This window comes from Juglans regia, chromosome 12 (assembly GCF_001411555.2).
Source record: "Juglans regia cultivar Chandler chromosome 12, Walnut 2.0, whole genome shotgun sequence".
NCBI classification, from domain to species: Eukaryota; Viridiplantae; Streptophyta; class Magnoliopsida; order Fagales; family Juglandaceae; genus Juglans; species Juglans regia.
This window is the reverse complement of record NC_049912.1, coordinates 26,664,063-26,677,071: the sequence shown is the minus strand read 5'-3', so window position 1 is coordinate 26,677,071 and position 13,009 is coordinate 26,664,063. Positions and strand designations below refer to the sequence as shown.

General features: G+C 39.2%; 1 protein-coding gene across 2 annotated transcripts; it reads left to right on the top strand.

Moving 5' to 3' along the window:
* The first annotated feature begins 89 nt into the window (after nucleotides 1-89).
* On the top strand, nucleotides 90-11,932 carry LOC109007901 (ubiquitin carboxyl-terminal hydrolase 6-like). Of its 2 annotated transcripts, none has more exons than XM_018987795.2 (18): nucleotides 90-214; nucleotides 1,212-1,357; nucleotides 1,663-1,698; nucleotides 1,790-1,897; nucleotides 7,174-7,274; nucleotides 7,396-7,522; nucleotides 8,265-8,324; nucleotides 8,406-8,473; nucleotides 8,757-8,807; nucleotides 9,580-9,688; nucleotides 9,974-10,062; nucleotides 10,305-10,374; nucleotides 10,623-10,703; nucleotides 10,819-10,911; nucleotides 10,992-11,040; nucleotides 11,176-11,283; nucleotides 11,379-11,453; nucleotides 11,709-11,932. In XM_018987795.2, exons 1-18 carry the CDS (start codon nucleotides 205-207, stop codon nucleotides 11,762-11,764), a joined length of 1,437 nt encoding a protein of 478 aa, XP_018843340.1. In that variant the 5' UTR covers nucleotides 90-204; the 3' UTR covers nucleotides 11,765-11,932. The 2 variants fall into 2 exon arrangements, with proteins under 2 accessions (XP_018843340.1, XP_018843339.1); XM_018987794.2 differs by having other exon boundaries at nucleotides 105-214; nucleotides 11,164-11,283.
* Nucleotides 11,933-13,009: the final 1,077 nt, after the last annotated feature.

The window sequence follows — 13,009 nt, the reverse complement described above, 5'->3', positions numbered from 1 at the left end:
TATTCGCACTGCAGGAACACCCAATTCACACTCGGAGTCAATTTGGGACAAGATCCGAATTAGTACTCGGACTCTATAAAATCCACGCAGAAAGCCATAGAAACACGTTGCCTGTTTGCCCCTCCTTCAAGCTGAGCACTGCAAAACACGAACTCTCTCTCTCTATCTCCCCTCCTCGATTCTTCAACGCCAAAGCTTCACAATATGATTACAGGTCGGAAACCCTCTCAAGCTCGATTTTCATCGGGATATATTTCATCGACCGAGCCCAACATTACTGTTTTTGCTTGTTGTTTTGAGCATCCCTGTTCGTTCATCTGCGGTTTATGGAACAATTAGAGCTCTATTAATGAGTTTCCCATGATTTTTGAGCATCCCTGTTCGTTCATCTGCGGTTTATGGAACAATTAGAGCTCTATTAATGAGTTTCCCATGATGTTTAGGATTTATGAGATTTCTTAATTTCAGATTAATGATGTGGCTTTTAAGCAGTTTGTCTGTTCCTGTTAACTCTGTAACATTCCGAGGTTATGGATATTTCTGAATATTAGGATTTGGGATTGTAGCGGATTGCGACTTTTATGTATGTTTTAGGATTCTGGAATTTCTTTTTTTGACATATCGCTGGTATGCAATTCTCTGAGATTTGAACTAAGTTTCTAATAAGTGAGCATAAGTCGGTTTTAATTGCTGGCCTTGTGTACTCTTTGTGCATCGGGTTTGAATTCTACGTCAGAAGAAGCCATAGTAGTCAACTTAATTCGAGTTTGAAACCAAAGATTTACGATGCACACCTATGCGTCTGAGCGTGTGGACTTTCATTAAGCCCTTCTTATTGCGCGAGGGTGTTGCACGCCTCTTCTTTTCCTTCTTTTAATTTTATTCCTACCCCGATCTCTTGATTTTTCCCTTGTTAAGTCGGATCAAATTCAAATGCTCATGTATTAAGGTTGCATTAGTTTTTGTTCACTTCGGACATGTAGTTGATAATGAAATGCTTCTAGAAGTCCCACAAGTGTCCGATTATTCCTTTATTTTAAAAAAAACGATGGTTTTTCATTGGTCACTTAGCTTAGGGGTCAAATGTTGATGCTTTATCTAAATCCCGACTCTCTTTTTGGTTTTTCCTTTAGTTTTCTTTTGATCCTGGTGCTCTCATTATTTGTTTTATTTGTTTGTTTCTGAAAATTGCAATATGTGTATCTTTATAGTGAGTGTAAAGTGGCAAAAGGAGCTGTTTAAAGATGTGGAAATCGATACTACACAGCCTCCTTATGTCTTCAAGTGCCAGCTCTATGATCTAACTGGGGTTCCTCCCGAAAGGCAGAAGATTATGGTTAAGGGTGGTTTACTCAAAGTAAGTGTATGCCTTTGTAAAGGATGCTAAAATCTTATCCATATCTTGATTCGTTCAAGTCACTTGATCATATGATAAATCCAGGATAAACTTCACAATTGATCAGATTTTTTGCAAATTTATTTATTTTTTGTTTGTAACTTAGGCCCGCACTTTGTTGGTTTTGAACTTGCAACCTCACCCTCCACCTCACACTTAATTGGGGAGGAGGTGCAGTGTGAGTGAGAGCTCATGGAAACTAGATGCAAGAAGCTTATAAATTCCCAACCACTTTCTTTTACTTTTATTTTCTTGGGATAATGCAGGATGATGCAGATTGGTCGACATTAGGAGTAAAAGAGGTGCTTTGACCTTCATAGTGTACTTGCCACTGATTTTGTTTGTTTTTCTATAATTTCTTCTTATGTGACGCATTGCATTTATTTTGTCTAGGGTCAAAAATTAATGATGATGGGAACTGCAGATGAGATTATTAAAGCTCCAGAGAAGGGACCTGTATTTGTTGAAGATCTTCCAGAAGAAGAGCAAGTGGTTGCCATGGTAAGACTCAGATCTTCTGTTCTGAAGTCACATATTTTTTGATAAGTAAGACAAACTCTGCACATCTTTTGTTCTTACTTTATGCTATAATTACTATATGCTTTAATCTTGTGAGCTAGTTAGGAATTCAATTTTGCAAAGCCAATTGAAATGCGATGAGATACAGATTGGGAAATGAATATGGATTGGTAATGATTGACTTGGACCATGGATATTATGGATTCACAAAAAGAAAGAAAAAAAAAAAAGAATTTAGTTGAAATCTTTTCCACATTTGAATATGAATTGGTGCAATATTCTTCTCTTCAAATTCATGGAATCAAACAAATTATAGCATAAAAAGTTTGTTTTTTTTTTTCATTTTTTTGGTCACTTTTTCCTTGACAATCATGACCATGCTGTGCCTAGTATGGCATCTCCTCCACCCATGGATGATGAGATCATTGGTGATTTCCTGTGGTTGTGTTGTATATTTAATTATGTACAACACACGGTTGCCGGCGAACCAAAGCTCTCCGAGGCAGAAGGAGTCGGCTGGTGTCGCCGATTGCACCTTGGACTCGGGGATCACTCCGACGACATAGGAAGAGATCTCGAGCTCGCCGATGGTCCAGAAATCGCCGATGGCCTCAATTCGGCCCCTGGTTATCAGGATAGACCCACTGCCGACAGCTGAGAGAACCATCTTGTGTTCCTCGGCGACTCAGAAAGAGGTGTCGTGCTCACCCAAGACACAGATAGTGCCGATGGCCTCTTCTAGGCCTCTGGCTAATTTTTTGGGTTCACCCCCGACCTCAGAAGGGAGGAAGGTTTGCATGGAGGCTTCGACCTCCACTGGGCTGCCTTCGGGTGTGGGTTCAGACGTCCCCTCGCACACTTCTGGTCCTCCTCAACTCTCAGATGTTCTCATTAGGGCCCAGGGATTGCCTTTTCCATCCCAGGTTTTGGAGACCCCTTCAATGGTGCTGTGTACTGTGGAAGAAGGGGAGGATGAGTCATCGATTGAAGGGGCTCTCTCAGATGATGAGTCTTCACATGGGTCTGATCTTCAACTAGTTTGTAAGGAGTATGGAGATGTTTCTAGTCCTCTGTGCTCGCTGCCACCAGCACCTTTAGGGGCGGGATTACAATCTGATTGGGTATTACAAAAGTTTGATGCTCTTCGACACTGCCTTGGGATCTCATGTGAAGGTTACGAGGAACAGTTTAAAGCCCTCATTATTGCCATAGAAACAGGACAGCCACAGCTTGCTAAATCCGCTGCTAAAAAAGACAGGGAGCTCAAGAGGCTTACTTGCTCCATTAATTATGATGCAAGAGAAGGAAGCGTGAGTAGGGGAAGACACAATGATAGGGTGAACCTCGATAGTCCATGAAGCCCAAGATCCTCTCATGGAATGTTCGGGGCTTGAATGATCCAAACAAGCGCCTGAGAATAAAGAACTTATTACGGGAGTGGAAGTTAGATGTGATTTGTTTGCAGGAGACTAAGTTGAAGTATATTGATAGGCAATTAATAAGAAGCTTGTGGAATTGCCCTTACGTGGGATGGACCACCCTTGTCTCTAAGGGTGCTTCAGGGGGCATATTAGTGTTGTGGGATAAAAGAGTAGTCAATTTGGTGGAGGATTTCGTTGGTGAATTTTCAGTAGCTTGCTCTTTCTCAAATGTTGATGATGGTTTCATTTGGGATTTCTTAGGTGTTTACGGGCCAAATCTTGATAATAAAAGACAACTACTGTGGGACGAAATAGCTGGTATGTGTAGTTGGTGGGATATCCCGTGGTGTATTGGAGGCGATTTCAACGTCACGCGGTTTCCAAGTGAAAGATCAGGGGATTCCAACATGGGCCAGCCATGGCGGATTTTTCAGCACTTATTTTTGAGCTGGAACTGGTTGATCTTCCTATGGCGGGAGGAGATTTCACTTGGTCTAACGGGAGGGCTTGGTCTAGGTTGGACAGGTTCATTGTCTCTTCCTCTTGGGAGGTCCACTTCCCCAACCTTTGCCAAAAAAGACTTTCCAGACTTTGTTCCGATCACTTCCCCCTCTTACTAGATTGTGGGGGTCTTCACGGGGGACGGAGATATTTTAAATTCGAGAACATGTGGTTAAAGGTTGATGGGTTCTCGGAGAAAGTTAGATCATGGTGGAACTCCTATCAACTCACGGGCACCCCTAGTTTCATTTTGGCTGGGAAAATAAAAGCTTTGAAAAAGGATCTAAGAAAATGGAATCTAGAAGTCTTTGGGAATATTAACGACCAGCGATCCACTCTTTCTCAAGAGCTGCAGCATTTTGATGTAAAAGAAGTGGGGGGGACTCTTTCGGAGGATGAAAAAGTAAGGAAAATGGTAGTGGTAGCTGAGCTGGAAAAAATCACCCTTATGGAGGAGATCTCTTGGAGACAAAAATCTCGAGCCCTTTGGTTGAAGGAAGGGGACAGATGTACAAAGTTTTTCCACAGAGTTGCTAATTCTCATCGTAGAAACAATGCTATTGAGGTCCTACATTCGGAAGGCAGGGTTTTGACTGATAGCGTTGAGATAAAAAATCACATTGTGCATTCTTATGACAAGCTTTTAACGGAGCAATATCAATGGAGACCAAAGGTAAACGGACTAGATTTTGATTCAATGGATCAAGCAAGTGCAGCTTGGTTGGAGAGGTCCTTTGAGGAGGATGAGGTTCTAAGTGTGTTTAACGGGATGGCTAAAGATAAAGCGCCGGGCCCCGATGGCTTTACAATGGCTTTTTTCCAAACTTGTTGGAACATTATTAAAGATGATCTTATGAAAGTTTTTCTCGAATTTCACTCTTTCATGAAATTTGAGAGAAGCCTAAATGCCACTTTCATCGCCTTTATCCCGAAAAGGGCAAGGTCGGTGGAGGTACATGATTTCCGGCCCATAAGTTTGGTGAGCGGGGTTTACAAGATCATATCAAAAGTTCTTGCGAAGCGACTAAGTGAAGTTATGGGGAAGATCATCTCGAAGTCACAAAGTGCATTTGTTAAAGGAAGACAAATTTTAGACTCCGTTCTTATTGCTAATGAATGCTTGGAATCTAGAGTTAGAAGCGGCACCCCAGGTCTCTTGTGTAAATTGGACATGGATAAAGCATTTGATCATGTCAATTGGGATTTCTTGTTGTACATTCTGGGCAGGCACAGTTTCGGGGAAAGATGGTGTCAGTGGATAAAACATTGTATCACAACCGTTAGTTTCTCCACTTTGATCAATGGTACCCCCGAAGGTTTCTTTCGCAGCTCTAGGGGTTTGCGACAAGGGGACCCTCTATCTCCTTTGTTATTCATTATAGTGATGGATGTACTGAGTAGAATGTTGGAGGGGGTGGTGGATAGGGGTTTCATCTCGGGCTTCTCCGTGGGTAGTTTCTTGCATGAAAGCTTATCAGTCACACATCTCCTTTTCGCCGATGATACGTTGATTTTATGTGACTCAGACCCAGATCAGATTCGCTCCTTGAGAGCCCTCCTTCTGTGTTTTGAAGCTGTCTCAGGTCTTAAAGTGAACTTATCGAAGTCCGAGCTAGTTCCAGTTGGCTTGGTTAACAATCTAAGTGAAGTGGCTGCCATTTTGGGTTGCAAGGTGTCACTCTTGCCTATGAAGTATCTGGGACTTCCTTTGGGGGCCCCTCACAAATCTAAGGTAATGTTAGATGGGATTGTTGAGAGAATTGAATGTAAACTGTCAAGTTGGAAGAGAATTTACTTGTCTAAAGGCGGCTGAATCACGCTTATTAAGAGCACACTTTCTAATCTTCCAACATACTTTCTATCTTTGTTCCCTTTACCTGCAGGGGTGGCAAATAGACTGGAAAAGATCTTCTGTGATTTCTTGTGGGGAGGGCTAGAAGATGAGAAAAAATTCAATTTGATTAGATGGGATAAAGTTTGCACCCCTTTGTCTTGCGGTGGTTTGGGGATTAGAAAACTGAGAATTTTCAACAAGGCTTTACTTGGAAAGTGGTTATGGCGGTATCATAAGGAAGGGGACACTCTTTGGAGAAGCATCATCGACATTAAATACGGGAGTATTTGGGGAGATTGGTGCTCTAATGCAGTAAGAGGGGCCTATGGGGTGGGTGTTTGGAAATTCATTCGAAATGGATGGGAAGACCTACTTGGTAATTTCAGATTTGAGGTGGGAAGGGGCACGCGCATAAGATTTTGGCATGATATCTGGTGTGGCGATGTGGCCTTGGAAAATGCTTTTCCCTCGCTTTATAGGATTGCGTCAGACAAGGATGCTTCGGTGGCTGATAATATGAGCATCTCCGCAAATTCTATTCATTGGTCAGTGAGTTTCTCTAGGGCTGTACAAGACTGGGAGTTAAATGACATTATTGATTTCTACAATGTTTTATACGCAATGAAAGTACAAGCAGGTAGGGAAGATGGACTAATATGGACACTCACTGGGAACAAGAAATTTTCAGTTCGCTCTTATTACAAGTTTTTGACGGCTCATCCCACCAATGCCTTTCCTTGGAAGAGCATTTGGAGGAGCAATGCACCCCTTAAAGTTGCCTTTTTTGGCTGGTTGGCATCCCATGAGAAGATATTGACTATAGATAAACTGAAAAAGCGAGGCCTTTACTTAACCGATTGGTGCTTTATGTGCAAACATAGCAGTGAATCAGTAGACCATTTACTTCTACATTGCGAAATAGTCAGGTTTTATGGGATGACATTTTCACTAGGCTTGGTATTGCATGGGTGATGCCCAGGAGAGTCTTGGATTTATTGTCATGTTGGAGAGGGATTAGGGGCAACTGTCATATTGCAGCTGCTTGGAAGATGGTACCTCTATGTTTAATGTGGTGCACATGGAATGAAAGAAATGACCGATGTTTTGAAAATAAGGAACGCTCTCCGGATAGTTTTAGGGCCTTTTTTTATCACACTTTGTTGCTTTGGGCTTCTTCTATTGTATTGAATGGGAGGAATTTTAATGACTTTTACGCTACTTTCCGTAGCGCGTAGTTTGTAATTAGGTTTTTCTTGTACACTTCCCGTGTACTTGGGCATTGCCTTTTTACGTGGATTAATATAACTTCTTACTTATAAAAAAAAAAAAAAATTTAATTATGTATTTTTTTCCTTAGTTTAAAAATTAGGATTTTATAGTTTTTTAACCTCATTTAGTCATTTAGACCAAATTTGCTTTGAAAATATTTGAATTTAATTGTGATATTTTAGTCTTTTCCTCTGCTGTATGGATTTCTCAGCCCATGCTGTTTCTGCTTCTAGGGTCATAGTGCTGGTCTATTTAATCTCGGAAACACCTGTTACATGAACTCCACAGTACAATGTCTCCATTCTGTTCCAGAGTTAAAGTCAGCTTTGGTCAAGTGAGTTGTCTTCTTCATTCAATCAACAGGAATTGTTTCAGGATGTATTCTCTGAATTGCTGTTTTCATAGTTAATTTGCAGCATTTAATGACTGAGATGCATCACCTGAAATCTCATTAGGTATTCACACTCTGGAAGAAGCAATGATGTGGATCAGTCTTCTCATATGTTGACTATAGCAACACGCGATTTATTTAATGAGCTTGATAAAAGTGTCAAGCCTGTGGCACCGATGCAATTTTGGATGGTTTGTTCTCTTGTTTTACCATTTGAGTTAATATTGAACCTCATTTATCTTTCCCTTGCAACCTGGGGTTACCAGTGGGATTTACTAGAAGTTTAAGGGGAGGTTTGGATAGTCAGTTGAGATGAAATGAAAGTTGAAAGTTGAAGAAAATATTGTTAAAATATTATTTTTATTTTGGGATTTGAAAAAGCTGAATTATTTATTGTATTTTGTGTAGGAGTTTGAGAAAGTTGTAATGATTAGATGAGATGAGTTAAGAGGCTTCTTGTATCCAAAACAACCCCTAATTATTGCATCAGGGACTTTGCAGTAAAATCTATAGCATAAATAAGAAATATATTGAACAGAACTTTTTTGTTAAAAAAAAAGGTGGCATGCCCCTTCCACCTTCTCTACAATCTCTTGGCATATGTTGTCTTGTTCTTGTGGGTTCTAAAACTGTTATTCAGTCCATGCTTTATATTATTGCATTGCTAGAGTTTAAGCCACAACTCATATAACACTTCTAATGAATTCATTTTTGCTAGTTCCCATGTACTTTGGCTACGCCTATAAATATCATCAATGAAAATTGTTTACCGGTAAAAAAAATGTTTTCTTTGCTAGTTTCTATACATCTATCTGCCTGAGCCTCTTTATAGACACTATTTCTTACGTTGTAATCTCAATGATTAGTTTATATTGCAATTTTCTTACTTGTGGTGGAGGGAGACATCATGCTTTTTTGTTACTATGTTTGCAGGTGTTGCGTAAAAAGTATCCTCAATTTGGCCAGCTGCACAATGGCATCTTCATGCAACAGGTTTTAAATTACCTTCTTCTTGACAATCTCACTGACTTAATTTGGTTGTAAGTATATCTGTCAATTTTAAATGTGTAACAGGATGCTGAAGAATGTTGGACCCAGATTTTATATACACTTTCTCAGTCTCTTAAATCAACTGATTCTAGGTATTTTTCTTGTTACTTGGTAGGATGTGCATGTGTCATGGAATCAATGTTGGCTGCACGGAAGTTTATCTTGGATGATTAATCTTAACAAACTTCCCAATGCTCACCCTCCCTTTTCCCTCCTTTGAACTTCTGTTGCAGTTAATTTTTGCTACAAGTACCATTGAGCAGTTTCTTCTGAACCGCTCTGGTCCTATTCTGTTTTAGCGGCACTTATAAGTTAATTGTTCTGGTTTTATTTTCCTGGTAGTTTAATACTAATCCTGCACGACAATTTTTGCAGTGAAATTCCCCATACTGTAAAGGCCCTCTTTGGCATCGAACTTGTTAGCAGGTAGTTATACATGTCATTGTTTCATAATTATGTTTTGACTTAAAACGGTAATATTAGTTTGGTTATTACTCCCTCCATCTCCCAATAGGTGAAAGTTTACAAATAATGCACATTTTAGTGAAATGAACACTTCCAAAAATACCCTTAGATGGGTCAGGAAAGGTGGGTTCAAATTGGAAAAAAAAAATGTGAATTCAAATTTAAGATAATATGGGAAGTTAAATGGGTGGTATCTTCATGTTTTGAAACTTACATCTATTTTGGGACAGTCCAAAAAAAGCACAGCGTCTATTGTGGGATGAAGAGACTATTGGTTTTTATAGGCTGGATTCCCTAGCTTTTTTTTTTTATTTTTTTAAGTAAACGATTGTATTAATAATAATAGGCTTAGCCCAAGTACACAAGAAGGTATACACGAGTTAACGCCTATCTAGGAAGAATCCCTAGCTTTTTTTTTTTTTTTTTTAAGTAAGAAGAAATTTGATTGATATAAAGATAGGCAAAACCCAGGTACACTGGAAGTATACATGTGAGCACACCAAATTAAGAACTAAAAATTGTTACAAGAAAATCATGGAAGCTGAGACCATTTAAATCTAAAGCAATGGCCCACATAAATAAAGTCTTCCAAAAACAACTAAGAATCCCTAGCTTGTTAATACATTAATGGTACATTGGTGTCTTTTTGTGATCCTTCTCTGTTTTTGTAAAACCAGAAAGTTTGTTTTTTAAGTTTTTGGTATGAATGTGTTCTTTTGCTGGTGTGGGCCAGGGTGTATTGTCAAGAAAGTGGTGAAGAAAGTTCAGAGACAGAATCAGTGTATTCACTTAAATGCCACATATCACACGAGGTGAACCATTTGCACGAAGGACTAAAGCATGTAAGTGTTATCAACCAATTGTGAGCATCTAACTACCATGTCAATTGGATTTATCAAAAAAAAAAAAAAAAAAAACTAGCATGTCCATTGGAATTTGTGCTTGCTGTTTTCTGTCTCTTGCTAAATCAAAACGTTGGGTGGAATATTTCTTGTTTTGGGTTTGGTGATTCCAAATCATAAGCTGTATATTCTGTTTCTCTTAGTTAAAAGAGGACCATCTATTTTGGAGCAAACATTTTTGGATGAGCATGATAATCTTATTGTTAATTTCACTTGTTTCTGTAGGGTTTAAAATCAGAATTGGAGAAGGCTTCCCCTTCCTTGAGACGTAGTGCAATTTACTTGAAAGAATCTCGTATCAATGGCCTGCCAAGGTATAACTTGCTTCTGATTTTAAATTAATATTTTTCCTTTTATAGCTGAATGGGATGAATTTACTAATTTCCCAAAAACCCCTTAATAGCATCCCCTTATAGGACCAAATCGTGTGGATCTTCCTATTTAACGTCTGAATTATCCTGATAAAAGCAACAATAAATTCTTCTTTGGATGGTTCCCTTATCATTTTGCCAGTTTATGCAAATTCTTATGACTGCTGTAATTTTTTTTCCTCAAGGTACTTGACCATTCAGTTTGTGCGTTTTTTCTGGAAGAGGGAGTCAAATCAGAAGGCCAAAATTTTGCGGGTAATGCCAGTTTTCTTCTCCTGTCATATTGTTGCACTGTGGGGTTGGATTTGTATCTTTCACATCATTGTGGAAATTAGATCAAATAAAAAAATAAAGAAATTAAAACTTTTCATTTAAATGTTTACTCTGTGTGGTAGAGTTCGAATATGATAAGTCCACATGTTGTGTTTGTCTATTTCATTCATATTCAATGTTATTTAAAACTGGAAGTATCAATATTAATTAAGATTGTTTACTTGTCTCAGAAAGTGGATTATCCTCTGGAGTTGGATGTTTATGATCTGTGTTCAGATGATCTCCGCAAAAAATTAGAAGCTCCTCGCAAGGTTTTCTGCTTGCATTTGGCTTCATTGGACTTCGAAATTACATCTCCATCTCCATTTTTTTATTGTTACCTTTTTGTTGTGTTGGACATTTTCTTTTCTACAATATATAATTTAGGTTTTGAGGGATGAGGAAGGTAAAAAACTTGGTTTGAAAGCTAGCAAGGATGCCGCTGGTTCTAAAGGTGATGTCAAGATGTCTGATGCAGAGGTGACTACCTAGTTACATGCACGTACAAATGTGTTTCTATGTGATAAAGGAATTATATAATGTCTCTTGTTTGCACACAGGGATCATCAAATGGAAGTGGTGAACCATCTATGACCGCATCCCAAGAAGGTACCGACGTATACTATGAATGTTAACTGAACTCGGTGGTCAATCATAGATTTCATTGGGGTTTTTGGATATCTAGTGCATGTGGTTCCATGTTTCCACTTGTTGACCGATTCTACACTGCAGGGCGTCCATCAGATAGTGAAACACATTTGACTGGAATTTATGATTTGGTTGCTGTGTTGACTCACAAGGGTAGGAGTGCTGATTCAGGGCATTATGTTGCCTGGGTCAAGCAAGAAAGTGGTGAGCTCTCTAGAATATACCCATTAATACTCTGTTTCACGTGGCTTGAACTGAAGATAGGTATTCAACTGACAAATAACCACTGTTGGACTCAGGGAAATGGATTGAGTATGATGATGACAATCCAATTGCACAGCGAGAGGAAGACATCACTAAACTGTCTGGAGGAGGTAAGATTACAGTTATGTTCACCCGCATAATGGCATTAAGTTGCCGTGGCACAATTGCAGCCATATAAAAGATAACTCGAAATTTTGCCCGTTAGTGTATGTCCTGTGGAATAGGCATACGTTTTGTTAGGACGGACCCGACTCTTTACTTCCTTTTTTCTTCTTTTATATAGCTTTCTGTATAAATGCTAATGCAAGTCACTCCTTTACTATCATCCTGCATCAATGCTAAAGTTTCATCTTTGCTTGTCACAGGTGATTGGCACATGGCCTATATATGCATGTACAAGGCCAGAGTCGTCCCCATGTAATTTTTCTTTTAAGGTCTCTTAGCCCCATTGAAGTATCTCTTTTTATGGAAGATCAAGGATTGTAAAAGGAATAGGAGTTAACAAAATTACCTGTATTGTACCCTACCATTGGTGCTTTTTTAAAAAATGCGTGCTGCAGCCTTCAATTGGAGGGTGTGTTTTAAATCATTTATAATTGAAAAGAAGGGTTTTGTTTTGGGGCGGGGGGGGCGTCGGTAGTACAAAAGTAGGTGGTTTTAGTGAACAGGTTATGATGGTCCACGTTCTCTGCGGCCACACCCAGCCAGGGTTCCTCTTCTCCTTACCTGGAAAATAATTACTGTCCTAGTTGCTAATCTTCAATAACCCAAAAAAGCAGGCAGTTATTATTGCTCCTCAACCCCCACCTGCCATCCAACTATTGGTTGTTCCACTGGGCTCATGCCATTCAATTTCCTTTCATCTTGAAATTCAAATTAGCTTTGACCCACAAGAAAAAGCAAAAAAATAGCACAAGACCTTTCTTTATACATTTTACAATGTATTGACCTAATCATTAATCTTGCAATCTTTTTTCCTTCTCAGCACCTCCCACGATGACTTTATTCATTTATTGGCCATCATGTATCTTCACCTAAAAAAAACCATGTTTTGTCGTAGTGGTTTTCCATTGTCACCTTTCAATAATCTAGACACCAGTCACTAGAAGACAGCAAACAAGCACAAATGTATATTCATAGGATACCAAAAAAGTGGAAAATGCTGAATCTTGACTGTTAAGCTAGCCAAATGCTTTTCAGCAATTAGACCGAGAACTATCCCTCTAACTCATGCCCCAACGTTACAGTTACAGAATATTTTTCTTCTTTTTCGAGTCATTCCAATTTTAGTAGTAACTCTTGTTTGAGGATACAGATAATGCAAGAATGGGATCCACAAAACAAAGAGTTTTAACTTGGAAGGAAGGACAAGGTTCGTATCGTTAAGAGTCATATGAACAAAGGTGCACACACTGGCAATAAAAAGGAGAACAAAAAAAGAGGGTATTTCCAGATAAACAAATTTGATGGAAATGTTTATGGGAAAGATGACTTTAGACTTCTGTATCAAAAACCGAGAAGCTACAGTACATGCATATAAATCTCGATCTTCCCAATCCAAAGATTTTCACATCTATGAGGAGGCAACCAACTGGACGGCATAGAGGATGCGCATAGGTGCCACACACTTCCTATTGATAGGCAAAGGCTACATTTAATGTGGGGT